The following is a 21,782-nucleotide window of genomic DNA, read 5'->3' on the forward strand; positions in this document are numbered from 1 at the left end:
CCTAGCGATCTATAAGAGAGATGGGATCTTTGTGTGATGAATGCTCCTTTAGGGTTTAACCATCTTCATCAGAAAAACTTTTGAACTTCTAGTTAGGGAATGAATGAATGGTCCAATTAACATTGGGCTTTGGACAATCGATTCAATTCACATAACCCTATTATAATACAGGTTGCAAATCCTCGAAGGGTTTTTTTTTTTTTTTTAATAATTTTACTAACAAGATATAATCTATTCATAAAATGTTAAATTCTTAATTTTAATTATCAAAATTAAAATTTTAGTAGTCAAGAGCTGCTAAGGAAATTACATTGGAAGTTCCAATTGTCCCAAAGATGTCAATGATTCCCTTCAAATGCAACCTTGCAAGCAAAGATTTTAGGGAAAATTTTCACAGCATTTTCTGCCCCCTTTGACCAACCTTACAAACAAAGATTCTAGGGAAAAGTTTCACAACATTTTCTGCCCCTTTGACCATCATTGATTGCCAATCGATTCCAAAAGTAAACTATAAAACCTTCTAGAAAAGACCTGTTGAGTTATAGCCTTTGGTTCCTTGAAGCTACACCATTAAACATTTAAATGAAAGGAAAAAAGGGTCGTGTGCATCATGTTAGCATATTTTTTTTACTAACCATAGGTTTTAAAAACGCTATTTCTGGGAAAAAGACCTTACCCAAAGTTCCACTTGTCATAAAAAATTAAAATACTTCCTACTTGATAAAAATCATGTATTGTCGGTCTAAGACTAAAATCCAACCAACCAAAATTGCATTTCTTATACCTTATTTGGATTTCACCACTTCCCTAATAGTAGCATTCCACCGGTGTAGTTGGAGGCAACAAGTTCTACTATCCTTTCAATCTCCAACTAAGGAGAATGGGTTCAATGGTTCATTAGACTCTAGGGTAATCAATTTTTTAGTAAAAAATTAGAAATATAGATCATGCGCGGTGTATAAAATAATTGACAGGATAGAATGATAATTATTTTATATTATATTTAATTTGTATTTAAAGAAAATGATATAATTACAAGAAATATTATTATCCTCTTGGTATAGGTTAATTCAATCCTCCCAAAGTGAAGAGAATTATTTTTAATTCATGAGATTGAACTTACATATCTTATATACATTTAAAAATTACATTAATAATTTAAATAGTATAACTTTAAGGAAAGATAATTTTGACCAATAAATAAACTATCATATTTTAATCATTTTGCATATTAAACATAAAATAAGATAACATTATTTAATCTCATCTTATTTATAATATTATTTTAGTTTATTTTATTTTATCATATCTTGTATACCAAATATGACCAAAACACATCATATATATATATATATTATATTACAACATATAAAAATACCTGATAACATGTGTCACATGGATATTTAGATAGATATCCTTTTTTTTTTTTTTGACATATGGATAATACCTATTATACATGAGTTGAATTCAAATATTAAAATTTTTAAAAATAATATCTTACCCTAATTATCTATGATTAATTCCCTATTCTTTTTTCTTAAAAATAAAAAATCTCAATAGGTTGTAATAAAAATGTAAAACTTAAAAAAAAATTAATCTTATTTGATTAAAAATGACCAAAAGACATCTTTTTTTAAATTTAAAAGTTTCAAATGGATATTTTTACTTTAGTAACATTCTTTATAATCATTTAATCTCTTTTTAATTAAAAAACACATATCATTAATTATATTTTTTTAAAATTCAAAAGATATTTATAATTAATTTATTATGATTTGATGTCTTAATTAAATATATGTATTATACATATTTTAAATATGCAAGTGATTAAATAATATTATTTTATATTTTTATACATATTTAAATAAGCAAAGATAATACATACGAGTAGCAAATTATTTTTTAATCAATTGTCTTTAGTAGGATAATTGATTATAATATTTAATTTTAATATTATTATTGTATTTGCATCAAAAGATATATCTCCATCATTGATCTTATCTCATTACTATAATACATAATTTTATCACTATAATACTTAATGTTATCGTTCCAAATAGAGTTTTAGATTTTTTTTTTTAATTTTGTTAATGGTCCATTAAACAATGGTACATTTCTAAAAAAATTCATATAAAGTAAAAAAAAAAAACACATATTTTTATTTTTAATTTTTTGATTTAGTAGTTAAGAAATTTTAAAAATATATATGTAAGGCATGAGTTTTATCCCGATTATTTTCATTTCTAAATTTTGTGGGTAAAAAAATATATATTTTTTAAGCTTTTAATTTAATTTTAAATTTATTTTATTTTAATAAGAAAAAAAATATTTTACAGATAAATTTTATCGAATTCATAAATTTAAAACACTAACAGTAATGACATATTAACTGATTTAAAGATAAATCCGCTAAAAGAAAAGTATATTCTTAATCTAATCATTAGCAAAAGATAATTCAATAATCAAATTAGTAATAAATTAACTTTATAATCATATCCATTCGAGGCATTGTTATCTGCAATCGTAACCCGGCGGCTTGATTTTCAATATAGAGTCGGTTCCGACACAAATTTTGATTGGTCGACGAACATTTGTCTCCAAGGGTAGGCTCACGTTCTCCACCAATAGAATCAGTGGTCAACCTTAACTGACACGTGCTTATTATCGGGTACTGTTGGAACCGCTACGTTTTATGTTTACCAGCTTGATTTTTTTTTGCTCAGCCTGTGGATCATCGACGCGTGGTAATCAGCCCACACTTTTTTGTTCGCTTTCGACAAGTGGACAAGATGAAACAGCTGAATGAATGAGAACGAGTGCCACGTTGGACTGAGCTGTGAACTCTTCAGCTCACCAAAAGCAGCTTATTACAAAATCGGCTCCAAGTCAGCTCAAAAATACCGTCCACTGAATATTAGATATTCATATTTAAGTATGACAAGTGAAAATCAAAAAAACGAAAACGGTAAATGTGGAATACGAAATTACTTTCAGTATAGTGTTGTGTGTTTCCCCACGCGCAGTTTCATAAAAATCTGTCCAAGTTCCAACCAAACATTACTGAGAAAAAATTAAAAAATTTAGAACTTAATTTAAAATTATAGTATTTAATTTAGTTTAGATTAATTTTTTTTATTTAATTCGAATCAAATTTAAATATTAAATATATATATTAATTTTGAATTGAATTTTAAATCAAAAAATAAAAAATAAAAAAATTAAATTATATATATTAGTTTTTATATATTTTTTAAATTTTTATAAAATAAAAATAATAATTTTATATTAAAATTTATTTAAATATATTAAAATTTTTATATTAAAATAATATATAAAAATAATAAATCAAATTAAATTAATAAAATTTAAATTGAATGAAAATTTAATTTATATTTAAATCAAATTTTAAATTTTTATAAATTATATAATATTCAAAAAAATTAAACTGAATTTAGTTTGAATCGAATTATTATCACTTTATAGTAAGTATATTTATCTACTTTATTACATAAAACTAATTTTTTTGATAAAATTAAACCAATATTTTGGAAAGGTAAAAACGTAAAAAAAAAATTTATTTTTTTTATAAGAAGGTAAGACCCATACAAAAAAAGAAAAGATGACGAGGTTAAAAAACCCACACCACATATTTACTCTAAAACCTCTTAATCATTAGGCAAGAAGCAGAAGACACAACAAAAATTTTATTTGCATAAAAAGACACTTTTCCTCGTTATAATGAACAATCACTTCTCCGCTCGTGCATTAGACATTTAATAGATGTATATTAATTTTTTTAAAAATAATTTTATGTTGTTTTTTATTAAAAAAAAATTATAAATATTAATATTTGAATATAAAATTTATTAAATGATTTTTTAAAAAAATAATTACATAAATAAATTAAGTTAAATTTCAATAAAATTATGTGATAACTTTCATGAAACCGAATCATAAGATACAAAAAAATTATCATTAATATTATATCGTAATTCAAATTTAATACAAAAATTGAAATTAGAACCATCCAATTTAGTTAGATTGCAACCTTTCTTCGGTCAAATAAAATATAATTCGGAACAAATCAAATCTCGAGGAAATATAGAAAGCGATTTTTGGCAAAACCATAACCATGTAATTAAATCCGAATTTAGTTTGACATTTTTTTCCAAAGAAATAGTGGGGAAAACGAACAGTGGAAGCGCGTGGGAACAGTAAAACCCAACATTTTTGTCACAAAACATGCATCTCTGTTTTTTCTCCCTTAGGATGCCTATAAAGTTCAACACGGCCAGCCACTTTGGACATTGCACAACGACTAAAGAACAGGCGCTTTGATTTTTTTCTCTTTCCATGGAAGACAGTAGTCATAACTCAACCTCCTCGGCCGTTATCTCCGCCATTTCCTCCGTCCCTGAATTAACAGAAGCCGATCTCCAGATCCTCACCTCCGGTGGCCTCCGCATCCCTGCTCACTCCAGCATCTTGGTAGTGAATCTAAACTCTGTTTTTTTAGTACATTTTCTGGTTTCAAAATTTTCTTTGTTTTCTTATCTGACTTTTTTAAACAAAAATTAGGGAATGGCGTCGCCAGTGCTGGAAAGTATAATCGAGAGCTCTGAGAGAGTCATCCCGATTCTCGGCGTACCATGCGACGCCGTTTCCGCTTTTGTTGGATACCTCTACTCTTCCAGGTGGCTGCCTAAGCATTTGATTAATTGATTTCCACTCTGTTTGTTTGATGATCGCTGCCTTGTTGTCGACTTAATATAAAAAAAAGTTTTTTATAAATAAAAATATGAAATTTAAAAAATGCGTGGCAGTCGGCTCCAAAATTAGAGGCGGCGATTTTTTTTGTCGAAGTCGAATTTACTGAAATGACCCTGGTTATGTAATAGGTGCACGGAAGAGCAAATGGATAAATACGGGATTCATCTTCTAACATTATCACACGTTTACTCGGTCCCACAGCTAAAGCAGAGGTGCACCAGGGGAGTGAGCCAGCGGCTGACGGTCGAGAATGTGGTGGACGTGCTACAACTCGCCTGGCTCTGTGACGCACCCGATCTCTACCTCAAGTGCATGAAACAGGTCCTCGCCCATTTCAAGGCTGTCGAGCAAACTGAAGGCTGGAAATTCATGCAGGATCATGATCCCTGGGTCGAACTCGAAATCCTTAAATTCATCGATGAAGCTGAATCGGTAAATTTAAAACAAAAAAAAAAAAAACCAATTACGTATTGGCATTGATGATGATAATAATTTCATTGTTGGTTATAAATGGTTAATGAAAATTGATATGATTTGGCAGAGGAAAAAGAGAACGAGGCGGCATAGGGAAGAGCAGAGCTTGTATTTACAGCTGAGCGAGGCAATGGAGTGTTTGGAGCACATATACACGGAAGGGTGCACGACTGTTGCGCCGTACGACGTGGAGCCAGCAAAGAAAACGTCCCCCTGCAACAAATACAAAACGTGCCAAGGTGTCCAGTTGTTGATCAAACATTTTGCTCTGTGCAAGAGAAGGATTAATGGAGGTGGGTGCTCTCGCTGCAACCGGATGTGGCAGCTCCTTAAACTCCACTCCTCCATTTGTGATCAGCCTGATTCTTGCAGGGTTCCACTTTGCAGGTAAAATCATCATCATCATCACCGTTTCATTTACCATATCAGTCATTTATTTTATTGATTGCGGTAATGAAAAGCATAGATCTTTGTGTCATTTTCTAGAGCAATTCCTGCATTCATTATTACTTCTCCAACTTCTCTCTTTTTACCATCAAATTCAAGACTGTTTGCTTTGTAAATTTGACAGGCAATTCAAATTGAAAGCAAAACAACAGAAAATGGGTGATGATGCAAAATGGAAGCTACTTGTGAGGAAGGTTTTGTCTGCCAAAGCTATGTCTTCTCTATCTCTACCCAAGAGAAAGAGAGAGGAGGAGCTGAGGGAAACAATGGAGGATCATGTATTGAAAACCTTCAGATTACTATAGAAAGGAGATGGTTAAATTCTTTTATTCATAAGAGAGAAAATTGTGTCATGGTGGTTTGTCTATGAAGTGAGTTCCTTTTTTCCCAGCTAGCTTCATCCTATAATCACATCCTCTTTTGGAGATTTTATAGTGCAATCCTGCTATTATGAGTAGTGTGATAGTTTGTGTTCGAAGCAAGATGATGTAAAATGGAGTGTTTACTTGTAAAATTCTAAAGCCTCTTCATTTTGCGCAAATGAAAATGGTTTGTACTAAGTTGCCAAAGTCAACAAAATTAAATCCGATATTTAATTTAATTGTTTATGTAATCATTCTTAAAGATGGTATTCAATAAGTTTAAAATTTAAATCTCAACATCTGTAATTTTTTTTTATCTCATATTTTTGTTATATTTTTTCTGATTTCGACATTGGGGTATTGAAATTTTGACAAGCAATTTTTGGCCTTGATTTTAATAGTATTTCTATAAATTTCAAAATACGAAAATAAACTTAAAAGGTGGAAAAATAAGAAAAATTTTTAAGTAGAAGTGACAGCATTTCGTATGGATGATGTGAAGCATATACTAAGAACTCAAAATGAAACTGGTCCCATAAAACTATTAGTGTGAATTATCAGCACATCTTGTCTCTTAAGGCATTGGCACCATCATCATTTTCATTCTGAAAAGAGAAAACAAATTGCTTTTGCTCATATACTCATACTTCAAACAGATTATTGGTAATTTTCTTTAACAGTACTGCCATCAATGACAAAAAGTTTTCACGGGAAACTGATACATATTCACCAATTTCGTTTCCTTACATATCTTTATTGTTCTTTTTATTTAGCGGCAAGGATTTCTAGGTCTGCTTAGTATATTTTTTCGGGTCAATTCAAAAAGATTTATTTACATTGGATGTAACCAATTCATGAGAAATTACTTTCGGAGAACTTCATAGTAAACTCGAAGCTAAATAACAAAAAAAAAAAGCACTCTCTTTACTACTCGAATCAACCATTCATTGTTTTCGTACATATCTTTATATCATATATATATAAAAGATGTTTAGGCTTTAATTTTCATTGAGAAACAAATTGATTCACAATCAACATGCTTGACAAATAAAAACATATAGTGGGTGGAAGACATTGAAGTCTAAAAGCCAGTTTCATAATTGCAATAGTGTTTTAAGCTGCTCATTTTGTCGAGAGAGGAAGGGTGAAAGGGATAACATAAAGCAACAAAGGAATCCCACTATGACCCTACTTGGAATTGGAAAGTTGGATCTACCATGTAACTCACCTTGCAACATATTTTTTTCTTTTTTTCCTTACTTTTTGCAATTTAAAAATATTTAGGTCATAAAGTCTAGATTAGATCATCATTGGGGTATTTTGGATCTAAATAGCGTTTTGGTCATTTCCCTCGTTAGGAATTATCAGTAAACAGTTTGGGATATTTTGAATTTTTGAGCTAACCCTATAGGCAAAATCGGCTTGACATATACAGTGACACATTAGCTTGATTACATCACCATTTTATCTCACAGACTCCTTATTTTACATTTATAAATAAAAACATCTAAATACTATCATTTCATTCACATTCTATTAATGCATTCTTATTTTTTCTCTCTTTTCGATCTCTCTTGTATCAACTTTTAACTTGGGCGTCGAAAAGTAAATGCAAGAAACATTTTTTATCTTTTCTCTTAACCGTTCTCTTTTCTTTTTTGTAATTTTAGAGTTGACCCTAACCTCCAAATTTGACACCAATAATTATCAATAATCTCTTTTAATGAATGATATGGAAATTTAATGTATAAAATTTACAGTATACTTGATCTTGAAATGAAATAAGCTCCTCCTATTTGAATTTAATTAAAAAAAATTAGAAGTTTAGTGTGGAGCTAAGATCCTATGATATTAATTAAAAAAATTGTTAAAAGCTTTGATGGTTTTTTGGGTCAAAATGAGCTTTCTCTTATGGTCAGTAGGACCCTGCCCTTCAAAGCATACCACTAAAACAAGGATAACTCATAATTGACATCTTCGAATAATGGTACTCCCAAAACCATCCCAAAAGATTCAGAACCGTTTTTTTTTTTTTTCTTTTGGGATAACAAATGAACGGCGATCCAATTGACTTTGTTGCAAAAGTGGGTGGCATTTCGAGATTTCATTATCAAATAAAGGCATTGAACGATTGAACATAAACGTATATATTTAGTAATTTACATGAATTGATCATTAAAATTAAGCTTATATTTCATTAACGGATCACAAAATTATTCATGATTATATTGAATTTGTATGTCACCTTTTTTTGCAGAAAATAATTTTAAAATTTTTATTCTTCATTTGAATATATGGTGATAATAATAAAAATTTTTACCGTGTCATGATTATCATTTTATGATTGAATCTCTCTCATCATGTATACATATTGCCCAGTCTTTATTCGGTTTATTTAGACTAGATTAGAATCTGGCCTAAAAAAATCAATATAGGATGTTTGTGAGAGGTGGGCCTTGGTTCATACTCTGTATAAAAACAATGGACTCCACTGGCGTTGACTCATGATGATGTCAGATTAAAAAGTGTAATCAATTAAGTTAATATAGTATTAAATTTAAGTTTAAGTTTAATTTAAAATTTAAAATTTGATTCGAATTCAATTAAATTTTATTTTTTTAGTTTGAACTCGATTCGAGATAAAATTTAAAATATTTAAATTTATTGAATTAGGTTTGATTGACATATAAAAATAAATTTAATTTTTATATTTGATAAAAATTCAATTAGTTGTATTCAAATTCGAGATATTTTATTAATTAAAATAATTAAAATATATTAAATTATAAAAATTTGATTAAATTCACAAGTTACTTGAATCAAATATAAAAATACTTGAACGTAATTCGATCGATAAATCAAATTATTTAAATTTAAATTCAATTCAATAATAATCAAATTAAATTTAAATTTTATTTAAATCAAATTTAAATAATTTATAAATACTAATATATTATTTACATCCTTATATCATATGTCTCTATATCAAATCACTTTGACTCTACGGGAATTCCCAACTTATGATTTACAAATTGTTTGCGTCGAACATGAAGGCTAAATGAGTAGTCCATGAAGGGTAATTTTGAAAACAAAAAAAAGAGATTGGCAAACGACAAAAATTATGAATGATTTCGATTCAACACTTAAATTAAAATTAAAATTAAGATTAAAATTAAAAAAAAAGAAAAAAATGAAGGTTTAAAAAGTTAAGAGTGCTAAATAATTTAAAAATATTTGGATCGAATTATTTATAATTATGTGATAGGAGAATCTTAAGTTAAGATAGCCTCAAATCAATATAGGAGACTAAAGTTGATCTCATAGGTCTGATTTAAGTTAGTAAAGAATTATTTATTTAAGATATGATAAATTAATACTTCAGAACACTAATTGGTAAGTAATTGAGGTGGTCAAATTGACTTAGACTCTTAAATCTAACATTGATCCAAAACATTAATTTGGTCAAAATTATTATAATACTTTCACTTATAAGTTAACTTATATTCGAAAAAAAAAATTTATTTTGTCCTTTGAATATTAAAATACCTTTAACACAAATTTAAAAAAAAATTGAAATTACGTTGGAAATGCAGTTTGACAAAAATATTTACCCTTGAAATGAAGTTTTAATTAACTCATCCACATTTAGCAGCGATAATAATCTCCCGAATGTTTATAAATTTTTGAGAAAGAAAGATTCAAAGTATAGATTCACAGACATTAACATTGAAAATATATACAGCTACCATTATATAAAATACCTAATTCTTATTCACGTAAGTTCAGATACCATTAAAAGTTTTAATAAGATATATGCCAAAAATAAAAGAACTGGCAACAAGAGTTTGATTGGGCTATTTGTCGCTCTCGGGTTAAAACTTGAACAACAAGCATTTATCACATACCGCGAGAGAGAAATTTACTAAGTGCCCATTTTGATTTTATCATATTTTTAATATAATGTAATTAAATTTATTGTATTATTAATTAAATTTAAATATTAATTTTAATAAAATTTATTCAATATAAATTTTTTATTAATTATAATTATAATAATAATTATTTTTAATTTTATTATAATTAATCTCACTATTTATCTAAATTGAACTTAAAATTTAACATTTATTCTTCAATTATTGACAATACATGATATTGGTTTTATCGTAAAATTTTATTTTTTTAAATTTATAAAAAATATTATGATCTTACTATCAGTTTTGTACGAAGGATTGTATAAAAAGTTACGTAAATTCATTTTTTGAAATGTTGACTGATAACAAGTTTTCCCAGTTTTCTTGGATTAAATTTGAAGGCAAAGTTGTACATAATGTCAGGTGAATTGGAAAAAAAAAATGAAGGCCTTATGGTAGATTAGATATGGAATGATAAAAATAAATATGGTAATTCATGTAAAATATTAAAATTTATATATTTATATTATTTTTTACATAAAAATTATATATTATAATTTAAATTTATATAAAAATATGAAATATATTATTTTAAATTTATTAATTATATATATAATTATTATAAAAAATTTAAATTATATTATTTTTATATTATATTATTATATTGTATATTAAAATTTTTTTTTCTTTGAATGAATCCAAAATTTTGACCTAAGCCTGAACCTCCAAATTTGGGCTAGACGACAACTTTGGAATTGAACAAGATTATCAGCCCGCCCTCGCCCGTAATTTCTGCAGCCCAGGCTGGCCAAGCTCAGCCTTCTGAGTCTCATAGTTATTTTTACTCTATGTTTTTTCAAAGAAAAGAAAGAAAAAGGGAAAAATCACGTTAAGCGGTGAATGGAAGCCTGCGTCAGCTTGACCTACGGAAATTGGAATCCTGGAATAGGATAGGGTGGGGGGTCAGGGGCCTCAGGTCAGGGCCCAGGAAGCAGGACGCAGGAGGGTAGCCGCTAGCGAGTCGGCTTCTCGCAAATTTCACACGCTTTCCAGTAAAAGCAGTTCAGCGCTGCTTCTGATTTTACCATTTATTGCCATAGCAATGAAGCGTACCAGTAGCGCGATGGAAAAATACGAAGTTTTTTAATTAAAGTTTATAAATTTTTTATTGAAAGTAATTAAATAAAAAATAAAAATAAAAATTGATAGATTCAAATATTTTATTATATAGATTCAGTATATAAAATTTAATAAATTTTTAATAAATTTTGATATATATTTTTAAATAGATATTTTTAATAAAAATATTGATAAAATTTTTATTATTTAATAAATATCAATAAATTTTGAATAATAAATAATTTTTATATATTATTATTTTTTATATTAAATTTTATAAATATATCAATTCGATTTTTTTATTAAAATATTTGTTATATTAATTTTTAAAAAAATTTCAAAAATTTTACCTAAAAAATTTGCTTTTTCTCCCCTCAATGGAAGTGGTGCATTTTGCAACTAGAACCGGGGTTGTTACTTAATGCATTTTCGATTAATTTTGATTCAATTTAATTTTGTAAAATTGATGTTTTTAATCAAATTTTAAATTGAATCAAATAATAATAATAAAAATCAAGGTAGGATTTTAGGTAAACCTGCATTGACTCCATTATATATATAATTATTTCTTAATTATTTATTTAATTATATATTTTTATATATATTTAATTTTATATTTATATTAAAAATAATATTTTTTATATTTAAAAAATAATTTTTTATTAATTTTAAATCAAATTAAATTAAATATAAATTTATATAATATTAAATCAAATTAAATTTGAATATAAAAAATATTAAATTAAATCAAATTTAAATATTATAAATATAAAATCGTATTAAATTCAAAACAAAAAAAATTTATCCCTATCCAACCCGTGAACTACTTCTATCCCTATGAATTTCTTTTCTTTTTTGTTTGCTATGAAGACAAAAGGAAAAATTCACTAGCCTCGATTGATTATCGTTATGGGTTAATATTTCATACACTAATAATATATTATTTTTATATACTATCAATGAATAATATAAAAATATTTCATTAATAAATAAAATTTTATATTTTAAATCTTTAAAAATAAATATTAATAAAGATATGAGATGTGTCACTAATCTTTTTATAAATCTAAAAATGATAAAATAAAATCTGATGAGACGAAAATAAAAAAATTAAAATCAAATAAAAAGAATTAAAAAATAAAAAAATGGATAAATACAAAGAGAAATAATAAAAAGGAGAAAAATTTTAATTTTAATTAATTAATCAAGTGTGCTTCTTCCTTTTAGAATGGATCGGTCAAGCTCTCTTATCTTTCCAACTCGAAGCACACGACGATCAAGACGGCTTTGCCAGCTGCCTATGATAGTCAAAAGAAAACTGGATCAGATAGAATGTGCAAAAGTACCTTTTGCCTCGCTTTCGACAGTCCTTCGTTAGTCAATTTCGCGTCTATAACTACAAATAGGCTATAAAGCAAGAACTTATGACTGGATAGAACCCAAAATTTCAAAGGTGATTGTTGGCAAGGCAAGTAAGGACGCTAAGCCGGCGGTGTTCTGAATTGAATGGAATGAGCACCAGAGGGAACTCTCCAGTGAAAATGAATGCGAATTGCAAGACTTGGAATAGGCTCCGAAACGAAGCGGACGTATGAGAACGGAATCTTTTCAATTGAAAGAGAGTAGAGTTCAACCAACCTGTCTGTGTGCCTATGCCCTCGGGCAGAGACAGAGAGAAAGAGTAGAAAAGAAAGTATGCGGTAAATGCAAAGGGAGGTAACAAAGAATAAAAAAGTTATAATTTTAATTAATTAATTTTAAATAAATTTATTAATATTTACTTTTAAAAACTTAAAATTTTAAATTTTATTTATTAATTATGTGTTTTTATATTATTCATGATAATATATAAAAAATATATATTATCAGTATATGAAATATTAATTTTATTACTATGAATTGGATCAAAATTCTTGTCATTTCCAAAGTATGAGTAGTAATTGTACAGCTAAACACAGAAGTTTCTTTCATCTAATTATTAGTCAATTTAATTATTATTTGATTCATTTCATTCAATATAAGTAAGAAGAGTAATTCTAATAATTTTTTTTGGCTAAAAAGTAAAAAATTTTCAAAAAAATAATTATTTAAAATTTTATCAAATTATTACAATCATTTAAATGTTAAAAAATTATTTTTATTAATTAAATTTTTATTAAATAAAAATTATTTAATCCTCAATAATTATTTTCATTCAATTAAATTAAAAATAGATATTTAAAAATTTAGTTGAATAAAAATAAATATTTAAAAAATTTAAAATTTGATTAATTATAATAAAATATAAAAAGTTTAATTAATTATTAAATTTTTGCTTAATATTTTTTTAAAATAAAAATTATTTAATCCTCAATAATTATTTTCATTCAATTAAATTGAAAATAGATATTTAAAAATTTAGTTAAATAAAAATAAAAATTTTAAAAATTTAAAATTTGATTAATTATAATAAAATATAAAAAGTTTAATTAATTATTAAATTTTTGCTTAAGATTTTTTTTTAACCTTTTGGTTTTCTTCAAACATTATTATTATTATTATTATTTTGGTGGACAAAGGGAACATCTTTATATATTCTTCTCAGTTGTCACCGCAAGGGATCAGCAAACAACTGGAGACATCATCCCTTCAAAAAGAGCTGAACATGTTAAGTGTGTTTGTTTGTTCTCTGTTTTTTTCAAGTTGGGTTTTTTTCATCTCACTGTAAAAACAACTTGAATCTCCAACAAAATAATAAAGCCAGAGCCTTCATTTAAGACAGTAGACAACCCAGCAAGCATTTTTCTGAAACATTTTAATGACCCCGACGGCATTGCAGCTTGGCAAATAACAAATGAGGAGATGAGGACCACAGCCACCCATCCATCCGTCCATCATCCACTACTCCTTGGTCGGGAGCTGACAACTGTGCGTGAAAATGGAAAGCTACAGCACGTACTGTAGCTGTAGATAAAATCAGATCTCAAAGAGAAATTATTTGGTTTTTAACAGCTTTGGAAAGTCCTGTACTCTGAGTGGTCCCCGGATTATGTACATTGCTGTCTAATGTCTACTTTCCAGTACTGTTTCAATTCCTTTTCCTCCTGTTCCAAAACCCCAAGCCAGCCAGGCAATAAATATTTTTTACTCTAAATCCCAGGCTTGCACTATTAGCCTGTTTACTCTGTAATCAGCTATCTTCTGCAATCCCTTAAGCCTACAGCAAACCACCTCTTGCAGAAGATAAAATAAAGAAAGGCGCACCAGTACCCAATTAAACTCTATAGGACAAATCCCCAAGTTGCTTATGAATGCCACACACTTGGAGTACTTGCTGTCAAATCTGCTTTGAGAAGGAACAAGATGAAAATAAATTATTTCTAATACATCATCACACAAAACACAATTAGTGTTAACAAGAGACCATCCTCAGGAATAATCTTTGTTTTGTAGGTAGCCTATCAAGCATTACCATCCAGGCTAGAATGGCATGCCTTGGAATATGGTTCTTACAACCATATAAGCTTATGCCACTCCACTTTCCTCAATTCATGCCTGATCTCACCCCATGCTTTGGTTGCATTATATTTTTGGACAGAATGCATCAGGTAATCTCCCCAGTGCTTGATAAAATCTCCCCAGTGTGGACAGAAAGCTTTGTAACTTTTCCAGTTCACCCAAAGAAGCCAAACCAAACCAAACCATAGTTTGCAAAGTCTCCAGAGTGACAGAACTTTTTCCATTCAAATCCACAAAAAACTAACTGAAACCTCCCAGTTTCGAAAATGACGAAACCAACCCTGTGTTAAGGCTCACTGGCCAAGACCACGACACCCCCTCCTTCACTCCCTTCACCCCTCTCGCCTCTGCAACACCCTGCAGATGGAATAAACTACAAAAGAATTTCTGACAAAAGACGTTAACAAAACAATATGAGAGCTCCTTCCATACTAGTCATTAACACTCCTACTCATGGATGACATTTACTACTTTCCCACTTACTCTCATTTTCTCATCATCTTCAATTTCTATTCTATCTACTAAGCAATCCAAAAAGCTCAAACACCAAGACTGTAGTACATTTATTAATTCTTTTAGGCTTTGGGGTTTTTTTTAAATGATGTATCCCGCTTTTTACGCTAAGTCTTTCAAATTTCGTGAACATCGATGACTTTAGAGTTGGGACTTGCCCTATGTATTCCATCCTACAGGTGTGATAGCATTGTTTGTTTTTACTTGCATTTATGTTTATTTATATCTGGGCTATATATTTTTTATTGTTTTAGACTTTGATTTAGTTATGAAATTTGAATTATAGATTCTTGCACTTTGAATGGAGTTTTCTTTTATATAATGCAAAGCTCCAGGCTTTCTGTCTTTGTTTGTGGTCTAGGCAATGGTTCCCATGGTTTTGTGATTATTTTTTTGTTTGCTGTTCTTTGAGAAGGTTTCTATAATGTCAAAGATTTTTACTTTTCCTGTTTGCTTTGAATCAATTTGCAGGAAAAATGTACTGAAATTTTGAGTTTTGGTGTTCATTTACCATGCACATTTTAAAATGCTGAGAGTTCATATATCTCATGAAAATAACATGATTTTTTGCTCGTTTGTGTAGGATTTTTGTGGAATGTGCTCTGAAGAGCTAATCTGAAACATTTTGGTCTTTTTGTCGGTTTTACGAGCCTGGGTTTCTTCAGAGAGTGAAAGATACTGGTTTTAGTATGTTCAGTTTTTGTTTTGCTTTGAAGAATAATGGTTAATGGTTAATAAAATAACTCTATTGATCTTTTTTTGTTGTTCTAAATTTTCTTTCAGGTTGAGAATCCATGTCATATTACTAGCTAGATCCTGTGATGTGAGTTTATGATCAAGCAAAGAACGCCATTTTAATACTTCCATGCCATATCTTTGTTTATTATTTTGAAAACAATGGATGGGCGCAGACATTCTGTTGATACACCTATCTCAAGAACCCTTATAGCACTTAGGAGAGTGAGGTCATTAAGGGATCCTTCTACTAATTCTATGAGCAAATTCTCTTCTTCGTTTGACAACGTCAAGTGGGAAACTAGTTCAAGCAATGGGATTTCTCTGCAATTTGTAAATGGTTCCGCAGAAGTTCGCTCGGAGCATAATGAACTTCGAGGTCCGGAATGTTTAGGATTTGATGGACAAAGAGAGGATCAAGGTTATGATTTTCGGTTGGATTCTGTTCCAGAAAATTTTGGCTCTAAGTTGATCACATGTGAGAATGTGAAACAGGTAGGGAACACTGCTTCTTCTGTTAGGGCCAAGCAGGTAGGTGAGTTAGATAATTGTAATGGTGATTTTAAGGATCATGGGTTAAGCAAGGAAGAGGTCCATAGAAACAGACCATTGGGTGAAAGATATAATAGCAATTTTAAGGATAAAGGTATGAACTTGACATGCATGACACCTTCTTGTAATTATGTGGAGGATGTAGATTCATTTAATGGACCAACTTTAGGATCCTCACCAATGGGAAGAGTTAATCACTGTCGTTCAAAACAGAAATCTCAATCTAGAAATCAAGTGATGTTACATGGGGCAAATGATGATGTTGCAAATCGTAGTACCTCACTATATGTGGATGAAGATGTTGACCTTGCTGACCGCAACCGCCGTGGATGTGGAATAAGCTACTGTTGGTCAAAAACCCCAAGACTGAGAGAATCAAATCCTTCCTCTGATTTTGAAGACCTCCCTTTGTTGTCTGGGGATACGGGTGGGACAACTCTTTGTGGGCAGAGCTTCTGGAAATGTATTAATGGTGAAATTAATCTGCATTCAGACACTCCTAGAAGCTTGAGTCAAAAATTCAGGCCAAAATCTTTTGATGAATTGGTAGGACAAAGTGTTGTTGTGAGGTCCCTTTTGAGTGCCATTTCCAAAGGGAGGGTAACCTCTTTCTACCTTTTCCATGGTCCTCGTGGTACAGGCAAGACCTCTGCCTCAAGGATTTTTGCTGCTGCTTTGAATTGCCTCTCACAAGTGGAGCATAAGCCATGTGGCCGATGTAGAGAATGTATTTTGTTCTTTTCTGGAAGGAGCAGAGATATCAAGGAGGTTGATTCTTTGAGAATCAATTGCATGGATAGGTTAAGGTCCCTTGTTAAGAATGCGGGTGTCCCTCCAGTTTCTTCACGATTTAAGATTTTCATCATCGATGAGTGTCAGTTACTGCATGGTGAGACATGGGCAACTGTTTTAAACAGCCTAGAAAAACTTTCTCAGCACATTGTTTTTGTTATGAGCACTGCTGAACTTGATATGCTGCCAAGAAGTGCAGTTTCCCGGTCCCAAAAATATCACTTTCCAAAGATAAAAGATTCTGACATCTCAAACAGGTTGGAGAAAATCTGTGCCAAAGAAGGTCTTGACTATGATCAGGTTGCTTTAGACTTCATTGCTGCGAAATCGAATGGTTCACTAAGGGATGCAGAGATGATGCTTGATCAGTTGAGTTTACTTGGTAAAAAGATCACAATGTCCTTGACTTATGAGCTTGTGAGTGCTGTGAAATTTCTTTTTCTTATCTTTTGTAGTGCTTCTCTTTCTATCTAACCTGCTGAAATTTTGTTTTCTTTTCCGGGGGGAGGGGCAGATTGGAACTGTTTCTGATGATGAATTGCTTGATTTGCTGGATCTGGCTTTATCTTGTGACACTTCAAATACAGTCATAAGGGCTAGGGACCTAATGAGATCAAAAATTGATCCTATGCAACTTATATCTCAGCTGGCAAATCTCATTATGGACATTCTTGCGGGTAAATGTGAGGAAGGTTGTTCTGAAGCCAGAGCAAAGTTTTTTGGCAAGCATAGTTGTAAGTTCCACAAATGCATACAGTGCATTGTTATTTAATAATCCTTATTTTGCCTTCTAATATATGAATTTGGTAACAATGTGAAGTAATGCCTTAAAAGCATATGCCAACAAAATACAGGGTTGCTTCGAAATTATCTGACATGGAATAGCCAACTGTTTCAAAATTCAACTCTTTGCTCAATGTGGCTCACTGAGCATTGGATGTTGAAAAAGGGTGAAAACTAATTAAATGTACTTGATTGAGGAGATAATTCTAGTATCCTTGATAGAAGCATTCAGTCTTAGTGAATGCCATGTAATATTGGGATTCATGTCTTCTCTTCAGCTTTGCATCTGTAATTCTGTTATGATACTGTTAATTCATCTAGTGCATTCGGTTTAGATTAAATTACCTTCACAATTTGGTCTTCCTTGCTAATGACAAACAGTTTGAGACACTTTATATAAAATCTAAAACTTGTTTTGCAAAAGTGTGAAGTGAAGATTCTTGCACACCTATTTTTCCAGCCATCATGCAGAATGATATGTTCACAAGTTTGTGGAATGATCAAGTGTAAACAGTGACTGTTATGATTCTTATAATTAACAATTGCAAATTGTTGTGTCACAGCTGAAGCGGACTTACAGAAGTTGAGTCATGCGTTGAGAACGCTTTCTGAAACGGAGAAGCATTTGAGAGTGTCTAAGAATCAAACAACTTGGCTCACTGTTGCTCTTCTGCAACTAAGCTCTGTGGAATCTAATTTTCTGGAGGTGAATGATTCAAAATTGTGTTTGGCAAATGCTCAACACAAAGGTCAGCATGCTTATAATTTGTACTGATTGTATAGTAAGTTTCTTTCAAATTTAGTTTAATTATATAGAAGCTCTTGTATTAAGGTTTGTTCTTGTTTGGAAGCAGAAGGTGATTCCAACAGCACATCATCCACTGGGGAGAGGTCAAATCATCCTTTCACCTGTGTGTGTAATGGCAATAACTCCTCTAATTTGAGAAAACAAGGTTCTGAGAGATGGCTTGAATCTATATGGAAGAGAGCAACAGAATTATGCCAATCCAGTTCACTCAAGAAATTTCTGAGGAACCAAGGGAAGTTGTCTTCTCTTTCTGTTAATCAAGGTACATGGATCTGATTTTTGTTTTCAGCCAGTATCTAAGATAGATGCACATTACAAGCATTCAAATTTCTGAAATCCCTTATGTTGACATCTACCTATGATCAAATGGACCCTTTTTGTCTGTGTTTGATGCATGGATACGTCAACTGTTGAAATTAACTACTTGTCTCTTTATGCTGGATCTTTCCTTCGTTCATGATCTGTTGCTGTAGACACCCTTGATCATGCCTTATCTTGTTTGAGCATATTTTCAAGCCATTTACTTGTTTGTACTTGGCAGAAACTTTGTTGAATTGTCGCTACAAGAACTTTCCGGAAATTTTAGTTATCTTTGTTTAGTTTCTCTTATTAGTTCAATAAAAGGTGCAGTGCTTGCAGAATTGTCTACCAAGTTTTAAGTGCTTTTCTCTTAATCTTGTCAGTTGTGTACTCTTTGGTTTTGCTTTGTTTTCTGAAATTTGCATAGAGAATTTCCCTTCCATTCATTATCTCTTCTATGTGCTTTTCTTATGGTATATGATAGCTTTTCTCATTCCATTAATGATGATTGAGTATTTCTCTGAGTTCAGGTCTGGCTATTGCTGAACTAGAATTCGGCCATCCTAATCATGTAACTAGGGCCGAAAAGTCATGGAAACATATTGCAAGTTCACTTCAGTTGATAGTCGGCTGTAATGTGGAGATTCGGATTAATCTTTCTGTTACTGATCCAGTCTCCGAGTGTGCGAAAGTAAGGAAGCCATCTTTTAGTTTGTTTAGCTGTTCACGCAGGCTGCATCTGAAGTCAAGATCATCAACTAAAAGTGGAAGTGATTCTGAAGTTTCACAGTATGCCTCTGAAAAACCTATGATAAGTGACAGACCTATTTTAGCTTATAACTCTGATCACCGGTTTGAAACTCCTCATAACTGTTCACATGGAATGGAAGTGGTTAGGGCCTTCAGAAATAGTGAAGGAAACATACTGAGTACAGGAGCCACCCCGTCTTGTGGATCATTACGAGATGGTACATCTCGGACCCCTGCATGTATAGTTGGTTCTTCAAAAGGAGAAGGAAGGGACTGTGAATGCGAGATTCTTTCTGTTCAAGAGCCTGATTATCAGCCGAATTGTTTCCCTATAGCATTGAGGCCTCAGAAGAAGGTGCATTTGTCAAACAATACTAAAATGGTTTCTGCGAGTAACCAAGAAGAAAACAAACTTGCTGTATCTTTTCCCGGGGTGTCATCTTTTGAAAAATCCCTCCGTTCCAATGACTCGTATGTTTGCTGCTGCTCCGACAATGAGGATACGTAAGAAGTTACATAGAAACATTGCTGCATCAAAAGATGCATGATGGTATTATGTGAAGGCATGTATGACTGTTCACTCTTTTTGGCAGATTGAGGGAGAACTCTGAGATGCCATGCTGGAGAACACCAACATTTCCCTTAAAGAAGGTAATGACACTATCAATCTATGAGTTCCGAAAGTCGACACAAATTGATGTGTTGAATCTTCAATTTTGTGCCTAAAAAATGGACTAAAATCAAATATTACTGTTCTTTTTAATGTTTAATATCAAATACTACGATCTTACAGCATCTATAAGTTATTTATGGAGTCCTTTGATCCTATTTACTTGTCTATATTCCACTTCAAATGGTGCATTCTAACTCCATGAATACTACAGGTTTGGCAGCTGTCTCATCAACATCGCAGGTCACACTTGGTGTATTGGGTTCTTCCTTGCTTTTCTGCCAAGTAGATCTCTGCCATGTATGGCATGGGAGCAAGTTTGTAGAGGATTCTTAAAAGCTTCGAAGTACTAATGTCTTGCAGATTTTTGTATAGAAAACAAAATCTTGGTCGTACATGTTAGAAGGGAGCATGGACAGAGCAGTCCTATGTATAGCCGCAAACAATTATGTCGGCTGTCCTGTCTCATGCTATGCTGATGCACCATTGATTAAGTTCAAAAGCCAGTTTTATTCCATGAAGGTGATTTCACATTCGTAAAAAGATGAATTTGTTCTTTTTTAACCTTTTGATAGGGATTTGTCCATTGGGATTATTGCCGATTGCTAACTGATTATGAAAGAAGAATTACTTGCTTACGGTTCAATATGCTCTCCTCGTCAACCACCTAGGCGGTTGTTTTGTTATATTCGATTTTAATAGTTCATGAGTTTAATTAAAATTTTAAATTTTAAAATATTTTTATTATTTTGATTAAAAACTTATTATTTTATCTTTTTATATGTTAATTTGAATTCAAATTTGAATTTAAACACATAATTAAGATTGAAATTAAATATAAACATTGAATTTATTTTGATTAAATGAGTCAAATCAAATAAATTTAAATAATTTGATTTTTATTTTAAATTGAATTTAAACTTAAAAATTAAATTTTAATTAAATATAAATTGAATTTTAAAAAATAAATTTTAAATTGAATAAATTTAAAATTTTTAGTATATCAACTCGATTATACTGCATTTTAATTCGGACGCTCTATTTTTTCCCATACAATAAAACAAGAATCGACAAAAAGCAAAAATAAAAAACTCAATAAAAAAAAAAAAAAACCGGCATTTTAGGACATTCAAGTCGGTTTCCCTCTAACCCTAATCCAAACCGGTTGTTGTTAACCCGCACCGGGTGTAAGCAAAAGATGGCGAACCTTTAGTGTATGCTTTGTAGAAACGATGCCACGTGGATCAAAAAGCGATATCCTTCTTTCATGACCTGTAACCGTAACCCTAGCGTCTCTT

The 21,782-nt window shown here is 30.5% G+C and overlaps 2 protein-coding genes across 4 annotated transcripts; both read left to right on the plus strand.

The window, feature by feature from the left end:
- Nucleotides 1-4,291: 4,291 nt before the first annotated feature.
- LOC111289718 (BTB/POZ and TAZ domain-containing protein 1-like) lies at nucleotides 4,292-6,404 on the plus strand. Its single transcript, XM_022880982.2, has 5 exons — nucleotides 4,292-4,488; nucleotides 4,579-4,694; nucleotides 4,899-5,202; nucleotides 5,312-5,631; nucleotides 5,816-6,404. Exons 1-5 carry the CDS (start codon nucleotides 4,354-4,356, stop codon nucleotides 5,994-5,996), a joined length of 1,056 nt encoding a protein of 351 aa, XP_022736717.1. The 5' UTR covers nucleotides 4,292-4,353; the 3' UTR covers nucleotides 5,997-6,404.
- A 6,278-nt stretch (nucleotides 6,405-12,682) lies between these two features.
- Nucleotides 12,683-21,128, plus strand: LOC111289734 (protein STICHEL-like 2). 3 transcript variants are annotated; one of them, XM_089746685.1, is made up of 9 exons: nucleotides 14,850-15,273; nucleotides 15,678-15,781; nucleotides 15,878-17,590; nucleotides 17,688-17,907; nucleotides 18,520-18,705; nucleotides 18,811-19,026; nucleotides 19,595-20,318; nucleotides 20,408-20,465; nucleotides 20,699-21,128. In XM_089746685.1, the coding sequence occupies exons 3-9, from the start codon at nucleotides 15,992-15,994 to the stop codon at nucleotides 20,771-20,773; spliced, it is 3,078 nt and encodes a 1,025-aa protein (XP_089602811.1). In that variant the 5' UTR covers nucleotides 14,850-15,273; nucleotides 15,678-15,781; nucleotides 15,878-15,991; the 3' UTR covers nucleotides 20,774-21,128. The 3 variants fall into 3 exon arrangements, with proteins under 3 accessions (XP_089602812.1, XP_089602811.1, XP_022736746.2); XM_022881011.2 differs by lacking the exon at nucleotides 14,850-15,273 and adding an exon at nucleotides 15,347-15,509; XM_089746686.1 differs by lacking the exons at nucleotides 14,850-15,273; nucleotides 20,699-21,128 and adding an exon at nucleotides 12,683-12,799 and having other exon boundaries at nucleotides 19,595-20,457.
- Nucleotides 21,129-21,782: the final 654 nt, after the last annotated feature.

This window comes from Durio zibethinus, chromosome 17 (assembly GCF_047325235.1).
Source record: "Durio zibethinus cultivar Kanyao isolate XHJ-2024 chromosome 17, ASM4732523v1, whole genome shotgun sequence".
NCBI lineage: Eukaryota > Viridiplantae > Streptophyta > Magnoliopsida > Malvales > Malvaceae > Durio > Durio zibethinus.

Bases quoted from the DNA above. Each gene is read 5' to 3' on its own strand.
- LOC111289734 (XM_089746685.1), top strand. From the start codon at position 15,992: ATGGATGGGCGCAGACATTCTGTTGATACACCTATCTCAAGAACCCTT. The intron at 18,706-18,810 runs GTCAGCATGCTT...GTTTGGAAGCAG, and splicing joins GGCAAATGCTCAACACAAAG to AAGGTGATTCCAACAGCACA. The intron at 20,319-20,407 runs GTAAGAAGTTAC...TCTTTTTGGCAG, and splicing joins TGCTCCGACAATGAGGATAC to ATTGAGGGAGAACTCTGAGA.
- LOC111289718 (XM_022880982.2), top strand. From the start codon at position 4,354: ATGGAAGACAGTAGTCATAACTCAACCTCCTCGGCCGTTATCTCCGCC. The intron at 4,489-4,578 runs GTAGTGAATCTA...AACAAAAATTAG, and splicing joins CTGCTCACTCCAGCATCTTG to GGAATGGCGTCGCCAGTGCT. The intron at 5,632-5,815 runs GTAAAATCATCA...TAAATTTGACAG, and splicing joins TGCAGGGTTCCACTTTGCAG to GCAATTCAAATTGAAAGCAA.